The following is an 18798-nucleotide window of genomic DNA, read 5'->3' as shown; positions in this document are numbered from 1 at the left end:
TTGGGCTACTCAAATATTTTACGTTTTTGATACTAAATTAAGTTCTGAAGTATAATTTTTTTTATTGTTGTTATATTTTTAAATATATTTATTTTGTTTGTACAAAATAAAAAAATAATTTTTAACGATACAATAGTCTTCGTTAGGCTTAACATCGACGAAAATTCAACGCGAAGCGACACGCAACGGAGAAAAATTTCAACACGGGATAAGTTAATATTTTTTCGTACATAATTGATTATCCGAAAAATAAGTTATCCGAACAACCCGAGTCCCCAATTGATTCGGATAAACGATGCTCTACTGTATATATACTACCTGCGCCCGGCCACGCGTTGCTGTGACTCAAAATGTATCTATTTTAAATGTATAATACTTCCCACGGGAGGGAATTTTGAAAAATCCCTTCTTAGTGTACAGTACATTCTCTTGACTTGCTCTATTAAAACACAAAAAACTGCATCTAAAATAAAATAATAGAAGACCAGTTCTTCACGGTAATCCTGAATTTTGTCCCTCTCTTCAGGGGGGGATTTCGACATCTATATAATATAAAAACACGCGCGTAGTCGAATGCAACGTTGTGTCAAAATTTCAAAGCAATCGGTTAAGAACTTTCGGAGATTTAAGATTTTGAACAAATGAACATTTACATTTTTATTTATATAGATAGATAATACATACTTATGTGTATATAAAAATTTATTTAAATATGAATATATAAATTAATATCGTTGATGCACATCTGTTTATTTAAATTGGGCTGCAATTTGAACAAATTGTAGACCTATAAATTCCCACTGCCGTCCGTCTGCGTGTTTGTTCTTCTGTAATCTCGAGAACGGAGTTCGACACATGCATATCGAGACTAAATATAAAAAGCTTAGAGGTGGAATATCCCGATTAAGTTATATGCAGTTATATACTGTGTATATGTATAAATGCTTATACATGGAATTCATATAAAACAGAATAATCAACAGTGTTATAGGGGGTCGACTGTACTTGACAAATTTTCGTTCGTGTAAGAATTAGGTGTAGATTATTATTATTTTTTTTTGAGTCGATAGAACAGAGTCTTAAATCAGATTAGATTTATACATAGCTAAATAAGGACCTCTTGCTTTTAAATCTATCATTTGAATGATATTTTGTTATTAGCTTAGGATTACGTGTTTGAATCCCATCCTTACTGAAATCAAAGTTGGCAAACTTTTATAGATGTGCCTGCCAAAATAAGCACGTTTAACTCTAAAGCTTCTACATAATACAGCATTGATTATATTTAACGATCTGTTACTAATTTAGGTAATTGAAGATCATCACATATTTCATGGTATTTGTATTTTCTTTGTTACTTAAAAATTTCATTGATTTCACAATCAGTTCAGTTGGCATCTTAGAATTGAAAAAAGAAGTTATTCAATTTCAATTGTAAATATATCACAATTAATTTGCAAATTTATTACTCTTCAAATCAAATCTAGTTTACTAGATAAAATGTCATAGCACGTATTTAATGGTAAAATTGAAGAGAATGAATTAAGTCTTCAAAGACGGAATTTGAAGTTAGCAATAGACTTAATTATTTTGAAAATATCACAAAATTAAGAAAAATTTTTATACAATTTGAAATAATAGAAATTAAAATTTTTCTTTTCTTCGTGTGATATTTGAATGAACAGAGTTAAATTTCATTACATGCAATATGAAATTTATAATAAACATTTTAAAGTAGTACAACCAAGAAAATATAAAAGTATTAATAATACAAGTTTTTATTCTTTATATTTTATTTAATAAATAGATTTGGTATGTATTAATCATTTATAATCATTAATGTTATAGAAATAATAGTTCTGATTGTAATATTTCTTAAACAGTTGTAAATCAATTCTTTCTAGTGTTAAAATGATTATTCCTTGAATTGTAACTTTGTTGGAGCAGACATAGATAACCGATTTGTAAATAAATAAAATTCACAAAAACATACTTCAGAAAAAATTTATTTATTCAAGCATGAGTAGCAAACAGATTCAAAGACAAATTTATAAAATGTTGAAGATGAATTTTAGATCGTAACTTTGCAAACACTTCCTTTGGCATTCTCTTAGTTTGACTGTCAAATGTATTCTAAAACTTTAACATTATATCTAATTCGTAATCATCATTGAATTTTTTCAGCAACATTTCCCATTTACAACAAAAACATTGAAGAACAAGTTATTTTAATTAGATATCTAACTATATTTTTGGACAATTTTGGTATTCCATAAAATTTTTCATTTCACTTTCCAACATAGTTACACTTTCTAAAAAGGTATATCTGCCAAATATCCAACAAGCATTTTTAAAATCATTCCTCCTGTTACATTGAGCAAAAAATTATTTCAGATATATACAGCAACAACTAAGCACAATACAAAACTATTTAATGCTGATATAACCATAAAATTACCAAATGATCTCATTTATTGCACAAAATACACGCTGGTTTTGGATCTAGATTTTAAGATAAAATAGCACAATGTATTCCGAGAGAATTTTTCTCTTTTGAAAGAGAGAAAATGTGGAGCAGAGTGGTCAATTCATCCACTATTTACTCTCATAGCTGTAAACATTCCATTTAAACATCACTAATATAATCACAAGAACATCACAACTATGGCTTAGAAGTGCAATTACAAAAATCACAACACTGATTTTATGTAACAGGACCATTGAATAACTACAAAAATAATTGGCACAAATAAAGTAAAGAATGTTAATGTAGAAATTTAACAAGAAAAAAAGGAAAGTTAAAAATAATTTCAATATGTAGAGCTATCTTGATTATATCTAAAACTCTAAATAAAATTTACTTGGTTAAGACTATTACATAAAAGAAAACAATTAANATAAAATCTCTCTCATTTTTTTTACAGAAGTTAACATAATCATCCCATTACGCAGCACATCTATTTGCAAATGTGAGAATTACCATTTATTAAATGTAATAAATTGAAATTAAAAAATAAAATAAATATTTTTAAATGAAATATTTCAAAAATACAATACCTTAATAAACATATACTATCTACATGCAATTTGTGTGAAAAAGGTGCAGATATTTTGCACATTCCGATAATATATAAATAAAGAAAATTCCCATAACATAAATAGATGGAACTATTCTGTACAAATTTTATATGGTTAATTGAACAATATCACAAATTTAAGTAATAACTGAGAATGATTATATATTACCTACATGAATATATGGACATTATAAATTGTTAAACTTAATATGATATGCATGCAGAACATTAAAAATTAAGTATAATCCACTTAGATTTTTTTATTTTTCACCAAAACAATGTTCAGTGTACATTTGGAATGAAAAAATTCTCACTGTTTCAATTGTGCAGAATAGGATTTCCAATATTAGAATATTTAATATAATTATTATTCTTTAGTTTATTTTGTAAAAATACATTTTTTTTTACTAATTTTCCACTTTCTTAATTAAGAAAAACAACTTTATTATTTTAATAATTTATGGAAATAAACTATGGATTTCAAATGCAATAATATGAGCCATTTAATATACATAATCAGATTAAAAACATAAAATAATATCATCATTCCATATAAAAACATTTAAGCGGATTATACCATATTATCCAATTAAATATACAGGTATTGATTTTCTCACATATAAAAGTTATCAAGTTTTTTTTTTACACAATACATAGCATGATATATATGCTAAAAAACAAGCAGAACTGTCAATCCTTAATTCTTTTTCACCTTTGGGCCTGCAAAATTTTTTATCATCTGAACTATTTTTGAAGTATATTTGTCCAATATTCCATTGTGTTTCAAACCAGGTAGCATCACAAGTTGAATTACTAAATATTTGAAAGAAAATAGATTAAAAAACAGTGCAAATAAATATATATATTCTAAATTTAAGTAAGCAAATATTCAAAATTTTTAAATAGTACTTTAGGTTTTATGGAATAAATGTGTAAATATTCATATCAATATGGCACCACGATAAATTAAAACTTTAAATAATTGTTTTTTTTTTTATTGCACATATTTACAAATTTAAACTAATTTAGAAAATTTTATTGATTACTTTATCTAATAACAACTGTATAATTTCACATTGTAATTACTCACCACATAAATAAGTGAGGAACAGATTGTCCACTAAACTTCCAATCCAAGCAACAAATATAAGACCTATCAACACAACCACAAAGTACTGCAAAAAAAAAAAATATTTTATTCCATAAAGAACAAAGTTTTAATTATATACTATTATTATTACTATACTTTGCATGTTTTAAAATTAATTATACTTACCACTTTAGGTTTTGCTTCCTTCAAATGAGCACTGGTATCCCATATATCTTGTAAGCATTGACGAGTGTATACCAACCCTCGGCAGATATCCTCAAATTTCTGTTCTTCTGTGCCTGTCCTATATTAAAGAAAATATATTAGAATGAATAAAGTTATAATGAGTAACTGTAATATAGAAATTAGAAGAATATGTTACCATTTGTTTGCATCAAAGAAGCTTGCACTGATCAGAGGAACTGCATAATCCAAAATGCTTGCCAATAATCCCAATAATGCAAAAGTGGTTAATACAGATGGTTCACATATCCAAACCAATCTGGAAAAATATACAGTATCTATTAAGTCAATTTGAAAAAAATCTTGTAAAAATATTCAGAGCATACTAACAGGAAAATAAACGAAGTTACTCCTATTAAAATTGCAGGATAGAAAGGTTTTTCCCACATAAGAACTGAATTTACTGGTAATAATATTTCTCGCCATCCCTCCAAGTGGCGTTTTAATGTTTTCACTTGATCCTGTCAAAACAATATTTAATTAATTTCAAAATTCTCTAATGAATAAGTTACTTAAATTTACAAAATAACAATTAAATATGGAAACTATGTACTAAATTAATGAAAATGGACAGTAATTGCATCTTAACATAATTTTAATAATTCCTAGAATATAACAAATTCTTTATTAGTTTTTCACAAAATGAAACCTCAAACATTTCTGATATTAATAATATCTATAAATATTAATTTTTGTGTGTAAACTTTGTATAAAACATCTTAATAACTTAAAAAATCTTTAATAGTGTACATGTTTACAATTTGAGTCAATGTTTTAAAATAGGCACAAACTAACTAAAAATAATGTTATTTAATTGGTACTAGAAAATGAAATCAATTGTTATCTTTTAGTCTCCATTCAAACTAATAAATTATACCTATTCTTATTTCATCTATTGATGACATAATTAACTGTTATAATCATAGTTATATGAACTGAATAAGAAAATTAACATATTAACTTTGACAAAAACAAGTGGAATATCAACATGTATCTTGTCTTAGAAATAGCCAACCATTTAGTTCTAAAACAGAACATTATCATCTTTATTTACTTTAGATCAAATTTCAATGTTCAAGTTTCAAAAATGGAATTAAAAGTTTCTGAAAATGTCAAGCATTAAAAAAATTTGGCTTCTTGAATTAAGGCCAGTTAAGTTGAACATTAAAAACAGAGTCAAAAATAGATGCTACACCCAATAATCAACTTAATTTAAAATACAAGGTTTGATAAAAATTTAAACAACAAATATTATAACAACATTTTCTTAAACAATTAAAAAGAACAACTGAAAATTAGTAACTTTCTATTTGAAACAGTTTTATTTCAGGACAGAGTGAAACTAATTTATCATTAACAATACTGCAAATTACATGTATATCACACATATATAATCATCAACAGTCACTTTGCTAAAAAGTTTATTTTTATACATCCAATATTTTTTGTTTTAACTTCTTCACAAAAATATACTATTAATAATCAAATAAAATAGGAAATTTGCATAGAATTTCACAGTTCAAATTTAAATATCATTCTTAAAAATGCACCTTAATCCAGTAATAAAAACAAATTTAATGAACTAATGGTTTTCAATCTCATTTAAAGACAATCATCAGGTTCTGATGATAGAACAGAAAAAACAAACTTTAAAATATCGATACAAACAATTAAATGATTTGAATCGTATTACATATCAAATGCACAACGGTTGAATGTATAAATTGGTTAATATTTAAAATACAATTAAATATAAATACAGAAAATTAGTTAAAATAAAAATACAAAATGAATATAAATAAAAAGAACATTACATAAATGTGTAAACATATAACAAAAGGAGATTAAAATTAATCAAAGTGTAATAACAACGACACACATTAAATGAAACTAGACAACTTCAAACAAAGCCCTCCATGCATGTGACAATCAAATTGTATCTCTACTGTTAATTGCAGTTCCTTTATAAATTGCTTTATAGATTTCCAGATGTTTTGATGAGAAGGAGTTAATGCATGATCTATTAGATGTGCCCTATCAAAAATGACAGCAATGTCCTGGTCAGAGACAAAGGCCGCTAAAGTAGTAGTACTCAGGCATTTTTTGATTGAGTCATGATGTTCTTTGATCATGGTATACAGAGATCTACACATGGCACCAATATATTCAAAGCTATTGAGTGAATGCTCAGAAGAGTATTTTGATCACAGGATCTTTGTCATTCCCAAGTAAGGAGAATACATTTAGGTTCCTTTTATAAGCAGTTCAAATTCAAATTGAGCCATATCTTTGTAGACCGTGTTCAAGAATTTGCTGCAGGTGACTGTTCTGTATGGCTTAGTCTTTTTAAAGCTAGAATTTAAATGAGAACAATGGCATTCTATCAACGAGGTGATAAAGTTGAGCTGGTATCCTAATGTGGTAGAAATGTGATAAATGCATCTTATTTCCTGCTGCCTAAGAGATGTACTGGAACAGTGGTAAAAAAATTTTTTTTTATAAGGGCCTCGAAAGCAGCTGATTTGTAAGTTGTTAAACATGTCATACACTAGGCTGTTATTTTGCATCCCTAAGCACATGTGCCATCACAAAGCAGAGTATTGAAATAAACATGCACCATCCTGAAACTTACAACCTTCCAACACATATACATGATATTGAGAGAGAGAGAGAGAATTTTTTTTACCATGCTAAATGTTCATCAAGTAAACTGTACTGAAAACACTGTCTTTTCAGCATTACCAGCATTTACTAATAAAAAAAAGGCAAATGACTTTACTTAGAATATTTTGCAATAAAAGAGAGTTTATCCATATTAGAAAAGCCAGGTGTTTGACTGATAACCCTAATACACCGAAACAGTAGTACAAAAATATATTACATCAGGACCACAACAAGAATGTTACATAGCTGCATATTAGAGCATCATTATACATATGTAACAAGACATACCATAGAGCTAGCTAAAAAAGTGAGAGAATAACTTTGTACCAACTTGAAACGAGACTGTCCTCTTAGCACAATGTATGGACCGCAGAATTATTTTTATCTGGGAAGCTTTGTTCACCTGAAAACTAGGACCCTACAATAAACCCACACCGGAAGTCCCAAGGATATGGTCATGCTGTTCAAATCCTTAAAGAATTAATTTGTAATAAAGAAATAAAATTTCTTTAAATGAAATAAAGAAATTTAAATTTCTTTATTAATTAGTGAATGTAATTCATTTTGCTGCAATAAAGTAGTGCTAAGCTACTCTGCAGTTGACTCTAAATGGAAACCAATTCATCCTTATGTTCAAATGTTATAACAGTTTCAAGCTCCTCTTTGTAATTTTGTTCCAACTGAAATGAGTTAACGTTATAATTTTATTTATGCGATATGCTTCTTGTCTAGTCTTGTGTACATATATATGAGCGCTAAGACGGCTTTTCTTTTTCACTAGACTTATTACACCATCAATGAAACGGAAAACAAACTTTAGAAAGACTCAAATAAATAAAAAGTCTTTCTAAAGTTTGTTTTCCGTTTTCCGTTTCATTGATGGTGTAATAAGTCTAGTGAAAAAGAAAAGCTGTCTTAGCACTAGTATATTTGTTATAATTTTATACTAACATTCTAGCAAATGTTCTTTCATTCTTCACCTGATGAAGACATTTTTGTAAATGTCGAAAGTGCATGCATGACCATTTCTTTTCATTATTTACTTGATACATAATATTTAGTAACCTCAAATTGCATTATTTTATTATCTACACATTTTAAATTTAGTGACATCTCAAATAGATCATCCTGTATTTTTACTATTAATTTTCTATAAAATTACTTTACATTACTCTATTTTATGGCAATAAAAAGCTAAAAGCTGAAATATGACTCAAAGAAAATGAGCAATTATTTATTGTGACAGCATCACAATATCATGCTGCAATTTTTAATTATATTTTAAAAATTAAAATATGCACTCTCCACTTCAAATTAATAGTAGCTTGCTTCTGTATATTATATTTTTCTTGTTAGCAACAGTGTCATTTGTCATCTATCTAACTCATTACAGGGGAAAATTTTTGAATTGAAATAACTTCTGGTTTGCATCAGAAATTAATATACCAGGGGTGGGCAAGCAAGAGTTCAGTGGGAGCCGAAATGTAGGTTTTGCAAATTGCATGGGGGCCGCAGTTCTGTACTTTTTTATTCTGTACCGCAATTTTATTATATAATATAAATATAATATAAAACAAATATTGAATTTTTTTTAATAAACATATTNTTAATTAATTAGGGGGGTCGGAAATCGCAATAAAATATTGAATTTTTTAAAAATATTTAAAAATTTCTGTGTCGCTTATAGTCACCCTACTTTAAACCCTTGTCCTCCCGAGACGTCTATGAGAATGTCCCGGGAAATCCGACTCCAGCTGTGTTCAAGGTCACCCAGCTGTGTAAACAATGACTCATCGGTGTTACATTTCACAGACAGGCGAAACAAAGGAAAATAAAATTTAAAGCTTTTTCTTCAAAATAAACGCATTTCTTTCGTTTTTTTTCTGTTTTAAGTATTTTTTACGTTTAATTGAAATCTATATAAAAAATGTCAATGTCCTTAAGGAGTTAAAGAGGTCTACATATGTCAAGCAGATGGAAAAATACATAGCTGATACTGAATGTGTACAAGTGAAGGCATGTTATGTCAAAAAGCTACAAAGCAAAATAAATAGGCTTATACACTCTAAATTAGTAAAACTTATGAACCTCCCTCATGATATCGTGACCTCGTCTGACATCCCAAGGCTTTTCAGTTATGTGAAAACCCATAAAACAGGTCTGTAAAAAAAAAATATTAGACAAGGCCAAATCTCTACAATTCTCATGGAATGAAAAATACATCAAGTTCTCCATAAGTATCTCAAAGGATACCAATATATCATTTCCAGCAGCTTTCAGCTAATCTCAAGATTAAAAAATAGCTGTGTAACAGAAGCAGAACATTTCATGGACCTTTATTTTACCTCAACATACCACTTGTTAAAGCCTGTTTCTGTACCTTTTTCTCCCAAACAAGATACAAATAAATACTGTATCAGATCTTAAACTTTGCCCATATACTTCATTACTAAGCTTTCTATGCTTTCAAATGTGCAGAAGATGGGTGTCCCAATGGGAAGCCCCATATCTGGGGACCATTGTGAATTAGTTGTCAGGAACATTGAATGAGCCCTGAAGTTTCTTAAACAAATACACTTAAATGTGAGATATGCTGACGACAGCTTTATGTGGAAGCTAAACCAGTTATAGAAAAAATTTCTACATGAATATAACAATAAATGTGGTTTGACACTTGCACTTGATCAGTCCAGCAGAAGAGGCATCTGGAGAGTGAGCTCACAGGCAATGTATACATACAAGGTTCTTCTGTAAATCATGTAATACAAGGCTGCTCTTATACTATCCAATGCCTGTGATCCCTGGGAGATACAAAACCTTAGCCTTCAACATGCTTATAAATAGAGCATATACCTATTGCTCTCAGTTAATGGATAGACGATTAGAATTAAACTACACTAAAGAGATTGCTATAAAGCATGAATATAGTTATTATGATTTCCAAATTATCTCAGGCCATAGAAGAAAGATAACATAGTTAATTATAACAGAGAAAATGGGCATACTACCATTGTTTTAGATTATGAACCCAAGCTACATAACCTTTATTCAAAAATTGCAAAAGACAAAGTGCAAGATAGCTTACACAAGTTGTCCAACAGTATCAAAGCTTTTAACAATTGGGAAGAATGTAATAAGCAAACAGCAAGCTCCAGGAATATATATAAAACACTGATAATTAATATAATTTGATACTCATATGGCCTATGTTGAATGTAGATCACTAACATTCAGGATTAAAGAACATGTTTTAGATATAGAGAAATAGAAGTACACAACTGCTTTGGCCCAACTTGCCCACAAGCCTGGAGTGTTACCATGTTAGGCTTAAGATAGACTTTTAAAAATAATTTTCAACAGATCAAGGCTTAAGACCTTGGAAACCATTGAAATTTATAAACAAGCCTAATGGAAGATACATTAACTAGCTAAATCTTCCATAAACTTAGCAAACTTTGCTCAACTTATAAGATCTGTAGGGATGATATGACTATCATACTCTAATATATTAATTTGTATTTCATATTTGAAGTAATTCAGTTTTATGCTTGAAAGAATGGTTGAAGTTTGTTTAAAAATTTTTTAACACAAACTAAATTGAATCTTATTGGTTTTTAGCTGGTTTAATCTTCTCAAATGTATGGAAACTCAAACTTTTGTAATATTGTTTTTTTTTTATAAGAAGGGATTCACTGAAGCAGCCAAAAATTTGTTTTTTTCAAAGAAACTAATTGCTGGAAGAGATATCTGGGAGTACAATCTGGTCAAGGACACAAGCAGAAGCATAAACTAATTTTTTTTTTTTAAATTATGTATTTTGAACTCTCATATCCATTTTTGAACTGGATAATAATTTCTCTGAGAGTTGTTAATGATCCTGTGCATAAATTCCTATAACAGCAAAATTCCCAAAGTGCAGCAACTTGCCATTGTTTTCACAAGTTTCAATGGTCATCATCTTGACAAAATGTGTATTTGTCAAGATGATGACCATTGTAGCTGCTAAGAATGACATTCAACAGTTATGGCCATTTATACCCAAAATTTGGCTGCAACACATGTGCTTATGCAAAGGAAATTGCATTTTTTGATGCTTGCAGTGTCAAAAGTAGCATAGTAGTGAGTTTTGGTACTAATTTTTTATTTATTTATTTATAGAAATATCTTCCACATGTTCTGAAATGTTATCTCACCAGATTTGGTTGTTGTGTTTGGGCTGCTAAATATCTCTTCAGACAATTTTGAATAGGGTACTATCACCTAGTAAATTTGCAAGCACAATAGAAAAATAATCCCAAGAAAAGCAATAAAAATAGTATGCAATATTGAATCTAAATCAACTTCATAGATTTCAATAAAAGCTTAAAAATTCTGAATTTTGCAATTATAGGTAATCCCAGTATAACATGGGAGTTACATTCCAAAAAACTGCTGTGTTATGCGAATCCATATTATACAAAACAAAGAACTAGTGCAAAAAAAGGGGGTTAGGTTCCAAAAATTAAAATACATGCTGTTAAAATCCTTCTTTAAATCGGATTTATTATTCCTTTTTTTTATGGGTATAAAACTTATTTATTATTTAAGTAAATATTTAACAGAAGATTATTCATCCTATATGATGATCTCAGCATGAGCATCATCAACTAGTAACAGTTTTTGGGTGCGTTCGTTAATATCGGTCACTCTGTGTCTCCACTACAACGGGAGTGCGCTGCTGTTTGTAGGAATTTAAAAACGACGGTGAAAGAAACAAAGATGGCAGCGCCCACACTATCGATAGTATTGTGATAGAGGAATCTATAATTCTAAAATATGAGCTTTTAGAGGCAAAAGAAGCGTCCCAATTGTAAAATTTAACCATTAAATGGATTATTTGTTGAAAAAACATTCAAAGTATGAAAACAATTAGAATGCTCGCGCTGAGTTACGTGGCGGTATAAAAGTATGCACCCTTTATTACATTTCATGTTGTACGAGGGTTTTACCCAATTCTCAAACTGTGTTAGAGTGAATCCATGCTATAGAAGTGCTGTGTTATATGGGGATTACTTGTACCTTAAATTTCAAACACAACTTCCAGCAGATAGCTTTTTAAACATACAAGTTTAGAGGCCAAAGCTTCTAAACTTGCTTTACTACTAAATATGATTAAAAATAAAGTTTAATAAATGAATATAACTAAATTCAGGACAAACATCGCTAAACCCAATATATAATATAGCTAAACACCAACCGAATGCCGAAAATCTATCGGGCTAGTTTAAGGCTAATTACTAAATGAATTACGTAACCAATTTGGCTCTAGAGGTAAGCGTTAGGCACCATCTCTTATTAACATTAATAATTATAAATAAATTAATTTAAATAATTTAGAACCGCTGGGAGAAAAAAATCGGCCCGGAGCGGGACTCGAACCCACAACTCCTGCTTACCGTGCAGATGCGTTGCCAGTTACACTATCCGGACCTCCAGTCCGATCTCCTCTTCCAGCGTATATAAGCTAACTATATAACCATTGACGGTTATTACGCCGGCTGGGGACACATCCAGTGCCCACGTCCTATAAGGCACTCCCAGCGGTTCTAAATTATTTAAATTAATTAATTTATAATTATTAATGTTAATAAGAGATGGCGCCTAATGCTTACCTCTAGAGCCAAATTGGTTACATAATTCATTTAGTAATTAGCCTTAAACTAGCCCGATAGATTTTCGGCATTCGGTTGGTGTTTAGCTAAATTCAGGACACCAATGCTAATTTCTAGTCTAATGTTTATTAATTCAAATGAACTGTAAATTGAACAATTTCAAACAACATTTGAAATATTGATAATTGAAATATCTATTTTTGTAACTGACACCATTATCAATGCAACTTTAACAGTGAGTGAAGTTTAAATAATGCTAACATTAACCACGTGACAAATGTTAAAATTATTTAAACTCCATCCACTGTTAAAGGTGCATTGATTAATTTAGCTGAGTAACTACAGTGTATTCACTGTAGTTACTAGTTCATCCTCAGAAATACTATAATTTTATATAGCTAGAATGAAATAAAACCTTCATATAATCTTCACTATCATATCATACCTCTGGAACAATTATTGAAAATGGAACACTGATAAGCAGTTTAGAACAATGGTTCCCAAAATTTTTGACCCATGGTCCCAAGAACTGTTATAATTCATGGCCCTGTATACCAATACTCACTCCAAAAACCATTTAATGCAGTAATATTTCTTTAGTCAAAATGTTTTTGATCATCTTAAATGATCTTCAGAAAAAAAACGTTCTAAAAGAAATATTACTGCATTAAATGATTTTTGGAGTGAATATTTATTACTCCTATATAAACTGCAATTATAAAAGAACAGTATATATATGACCTATTCCATTGAGCAAATTTGTTTAATTTTTCCTCTGTATAGTATTTTTTTTTTAAATTTCCATCACATTATATATTAAAAAAACATCAGCACATGACACCTAAAGCAATTTAGTAAAAACTAGACCATCCACAACCCATTGGATCACTTCTATTTCGGTTACTGTTAATTTAAACTTTAAGTAATTTGGTATTAAAGGTAGGTATTAAGCATCACCTCTTGCTAAATTTAATAATTATAAGTAAATCAATATTTTAATAATTTAGAAGATTCTGGAAGAAAAGAATATGCCTGAAGTGGGACTTAAACCTGCAACTCCCACTTCAGATATCACACAACACCATAGGCACTGAGTCATTTTGAGCCAGCACTGCAAGTAACTGAACATGGTTATATTCAAATTAATAAGTTCTGGAAGCAGGGATTGAATGAAGGTCTGTGTAGTGTAACTAACAATGTGGCTGCACGTTAAGTGGGAGTTGCAGGTTCAAGTCCCACTTCAGGCAGATTCTTTCCTTCTAGAACCTAGCTAGATATAATCCAGCTATCATTTGGCTTTAATATATAACTATTGGGTTTAAGATGTTTCTGTCTGTGTATATTTTTAATTAACTGTTCTTTTTTACATTTAGTTTAAATACAAATTATAATGGAAACAGGTTGGAATTATTCAATAATGTGAATTAATCAAGTCTGAATTAAACCAGATGTGACTAAACTTCTATTTTATTCTGTATATAATGTTAAGTTCCACTTTTTGCAACACATTCATCATTTATCTTCTACTAATATAATACGATTAAAATTATATACAATATGTTTATGATTTATACAGAAAAGGATCTTGTGTGTTTTAAAAATAGTACAAGCAATCATTTGTATAAATGGCAAAATAAAGGAAAATTATTTTAGTTTATTATATTATATATAAATTTTTTCCTCATTTATTTCCTGCTTTTTTTTTTGTAAAGGAATGATTTGTATTTATTGTTTAAAATAATACAACTGCATAAAAATAAAAATCACAGTATCATGTGCATTTTCCCCAATGATAAGTATATATAAACTTTGCTTATATTTTCTATTTTATCAGCTGATGAAACAGTGTATTTTTAGAGATAAGCTTTTAAAAAAGTAAAATTCAAATAACAACTAAAAGTTTTTTTTGCAATAGAATTATTTTCAAATAATTTTGAGTTATGGAAATTAGAAATAATTGTTGTAAAATCAAAGTTATTCTATACAAAATAAAAAGTGATTGACAGTAATAATAATAATAATAATAATAGTAGTAGTAGTAGTAGTAGTAGTAGTAAGGTAAAACCACGCTATCTTGATACTCAAATAACTTGCCATTTTTTAATTTCCTGGCTGTTACATATAACAAAAAAATAGTATAGCAACTAGTCAAAAAAATGACCCCCTTAGATTTTTACACTTTTGGATCTAGGAGATTGTGAAACATCAAGAAATGCAAAAAAATTCAGGTGTGTTGAAAATTTCTTAATTTTGCAGGGAAGTTTGTTTATTAGGGAGATTGATGCTATTAAATTTTGGTGATTTAAAGGTCAATGGGGTAGGGAGATAGAGGGAGGAGTTCATGTGTCATATCTCAAGTGGGATCAGACTTAATGATGATTTTTATTTGTTATTGGGATGTACAATTTTTTTATAAAACCCATCTCAACCCTCAAAATTTTTTTGCTATTTTATGATAGTTAAGTAACTTGTTGCTGGATTTTTATATATTTTCATTGGTCTAATGCAGTAGTTCTTAACCTTTTTATACTCGCGGCCCACCAAATATTTCATAATTTTTTTGTGACCTCCATTTTTAAATAATNAATTAATTGAATCACGTAACATTCAATGAATAAAATGTCGAGAAATTAAAAGTCTTAATTAAGTAAACGATGTCGCTGGATTCTTTAATCATTCTGATTCATCAAATGATTATTTTTAACTATTTTGTGCATACGAAAAAGTTAAATATGATGGAAGATAAATTTGTAATCTGAAATAAGAAACATGGCTGCACAAACTGCGTCTGCAAATAACTTCACAAACATTTAACTAAAATAATCCTCCAGAGGGCCGCAACCCCCTTATTAAGAAACACTGGTCTAATGTATCATTATATGGAACAAAAGTTGATGACAATAGACAACCCATTAACATAATGTTAAAAGCAAACTTAGAATATTCTTCCATCTGATTCCAGTTTCAGGTTTAATTAAAGAGCAAAATTTGAATCTGCATAGGTCTTCTTTTCTATGCATTCCAATTCAAAACAAACTCTTTAAACCTAAAGTTGGAAGCAGGTAAATTCCAAAAATGTGAGTGATTTGCTCTGTACTCTGTTTTTGCTTGAAGGTGAAGAAGTTTGTCATAATCTAAAGATATTAAGTGTAGTACAGTAGATCCCACTATAAGACGGTAGATACGTTCCGTTCTTTATGAATCAATTTTGTAGGAATCATAGTTTACGGACTACGGCTGTTTGAAAGGTTTTCTTTCATAAAATTAATCGATTCTAGACTAATTCGACTCAACATTTCCAAAATACGTATATTTTTTTTAAAATAATCCGTATAAACTACGTTATAAACAAAAAATTGTAGGATTACTTACCGAGTGTGTACCCTTTGACTACGCTCGTTGCTAAAGCTTGGTTTCGTCGCGGAACAGCGCATCAAATTGCGGCCGCGATTTCTGATATTATTTTTCTGCGAAAACTTCGTTGACCTTTGGAGACATCATTAATATAAATAATTTTTATGGCCGTTAAATAAGAAATGTTTCTTTCACAAGAAATGTATAAAATTACAGTACTAAACAGACGATAGGTCGCCTAACTCGCCGTAGCGTGACGCTAGACGGCGAAAAATATATATTTAATTATAATAAAGTTACAATAAATTAAGTTAATATATAATTATATATACAGTACCTAATTTATATATAATTAATATATAATTATATGTACAGTACCTAATTTATATATAATTTATATAATACTGTCCAGACGATAGAAATCTCTCCGTAGCGTGGCGCTACGGACGGCGGGTAAGTAGTTCGGCTGCCCGATGACGTTTTACGTATTATAGGAGTTATTTTTACCGTTGTTTACGGATAATGCCACAATTTTTATAGGAATCATAACTATAGGAAACGGTTTTATAGGGGGATCTACTGTACTGCCACAATTTTTATAGGAATCATAACTATAGGAAACGGTTTTATAGGGGGATCTACTGTATATCCAATGTTGAAGTACTTTTATTACATTTTCACTGTGAAATATTTACATAAAGTATTTCAATAAACAATAAGTTGTTTACTCTCTTATAACTTGGTTTTCTTTTCCATGTATTTTGTTATTTATAATAATAATTTAAAATTTTAACCATGATATGACATTATATCTTATCTAAATTTCTTGAAAACTTGATGTGTATTAGATGATTGTGAACACAAAACCTTAGACTGACATTCTTCTGAATAGTGTCAGAGACATACAAAAATAAATGTTTTGCATCAAGTATAGCTTTTCTTTCAATAAAACTCCATTTAATTTCTCCTGCGTAAGATAAAATATCACTAATTTTTTTTTTATTAGAACTGTTAATAAATATATACTATAGCTGTTTATATGTATATATACAATGTTAAATGCAAACTTATACTATTTTGTCCACCATGTACCAAGATAAACCTGCACTCTATACTTTATTTCAATTGTAAATAATGTAAAATTATATGTATTTTACTGCATTGCTTATTACTTCATTCACTACAGTCAACAGTGCAAAATTTTACATCACATCATTAAATTTGATGATAATTGATGAAACACTAAACAATGAATCAAGTGATCCAAAATTATCTAATGTCTGCCAAATGTAGAAAGATATTTCAAGGCAATAGATAAAATGCTATATAGATGCCAAAATCAAAGATTTTAACTGCATTTATATCAATGACTTAAAAATATTTTAAAAACTAGATTCATCATTGCTATTACATCTAAATACTTAATTTGTTGATTAGAATAAAAATTACAAATGCTATTCAAAGAAATTTACAATACCAAATTATGTATTTTAAATTTCTTTGAATAGCATTTGTATATAAAATTTATTAATTTATATCTTATTTGTGTGCATTATAACAATCTCTAGTATCAAAAAGTATCGTTATCAGTAAGGAGGCGGAGCCCTTTTGTTAATTCCTGAGTGGAAAAATAAAAAAATTTAGTTATTTTATAGAAAAAAAAATCTAATATCATTTAGAAATTTGTGTATTTGAGCAAACCAAATAACTACTATACGTTCCTGTAGAGGAGCAGAAATTGGAAGGTACCGCGAGTCACAACGACTACAAGTTACCATTAACAGTTTGGCAATTCAAAATAGGCCGGGTGCGGGTCACGATGACCGGTGCCCCTCTTACGGGATATCCGCATCATTTTAAATTTCTATTAAATATTTCATTTTAAAATTTCTTTCATCATACTAAATCAAACAGAACTTAAATGAAGAGTAAAATTTAAATAGTAAAATACAAAAAATTTTAGCAATAAATAAAATACTGTACAATATATTAAATATGTATTTAAATAAAACCAGTCTGACAACAATTTTAATTTAAAATTTTTGATTGTTATATAAATCAAACGAAGCGTTTTCTTCTAAATCCTTACTATAAATAAAAGGAAAGAAAAACAAGTTAAATAACCGTAATCTGATCAGATTCCGAAATGGAATTAAATTTGAAAAGTGAATTAATTGAATCACGTAACATTCAATGAATAAAATGTCGAGAAATTAAAAGTCTTAATTAAGTAAACGATGTCGCTGGATTCTTTAATCATTCTGATTCATCAAATGATTATTTTTAACTATTTTGTGCATACGAAAAAGTTAAATATGATGGAAGATAAATTTGTAATCTGAAATAAGAAACATGGCTGCACAAACTGCGTCTGCAAATAACTTCACAAACATTTAACTAAAATAATTAAATCAGTTTTAAAAATAAATAAATTCAATTGTAGGGAATAAAAATTGAAATTAAATTCGATAATAATGTATAAAATCTTACTTGGTCTACAGATTTTCCTGATTCGGTTGGCTTCTCACCGTCTTCCGCCATTTTAGATCTGCTAACAAAGGGTCAAAAGGATGTTGCTATGGTAACAGTTTACGTATACTTAAAAAACTTGCGTGCTAATATTAACTAGAAGCTTTTTAGAATACTTAATTGCAATGCATAAAATAATAAAAATAATACCTGTATTATTATGTTTTTAAATAAAAATATAACAAAATTA

At 28.8% G+C, this 18798-nt stretch overlaps 1 protein-coding gene across 1 annotated transcript; it reads right to left on the bottom strand.

Moving 5' to 3' along the window:
- Positions 1 to 2912: 2912 nt before the first annotated feature.
- On the bottom strand, positions 2913 to 18708 carry LOC111638366 (ADP-ribosylation factor-like protein 6-interacting protein 1). The gene is made up of 6 exons (XM_023384069.1): positions 18570 to 18708; positions 4741 to 4871; positions 4550 to 4669; positions 4354 to 4471; positions 4168 to 4252; positions 2913 to 3890 (listed from the first exon to the last, which is right to left on the bottom strand). The coding sequence occupies exons 1-6, from the start codon at positions 18618 to 18620 to the stop codon at positions 3775 to 3777; spliced, it is 621 nt and encodes a 206-aa protein (XP_023239837.1). The 5' UTR covers positions 18621 to 18708; the 3' UTR covers positions 2913 to 3774.
- Positions 18709 to 18798: the final 90 nt, after the last annotated feature.

Source organism: Centruroides sculpturatus, unplaced genomic scaffold, assembly GCF_000671375.1.
Source record: "Centruroides sculpturatus isolate CEXI.00-Female unplaced genomic scaffold, Cexi_2.0 scaffold1014, whole genome shotgun sequence".
Taxonomy (NCBI): Eukaryota; Metazoa; Arthropoda; class Arachnida; order Scorpiones; family Buthidae; genus Centruroides; species Centruroides sculpturatus.
The sequence above is the reverse complement of the archived record's forward strand: the minus strand, read 5'-3'. Positions and strand labels throughout refer to the sequence as shown.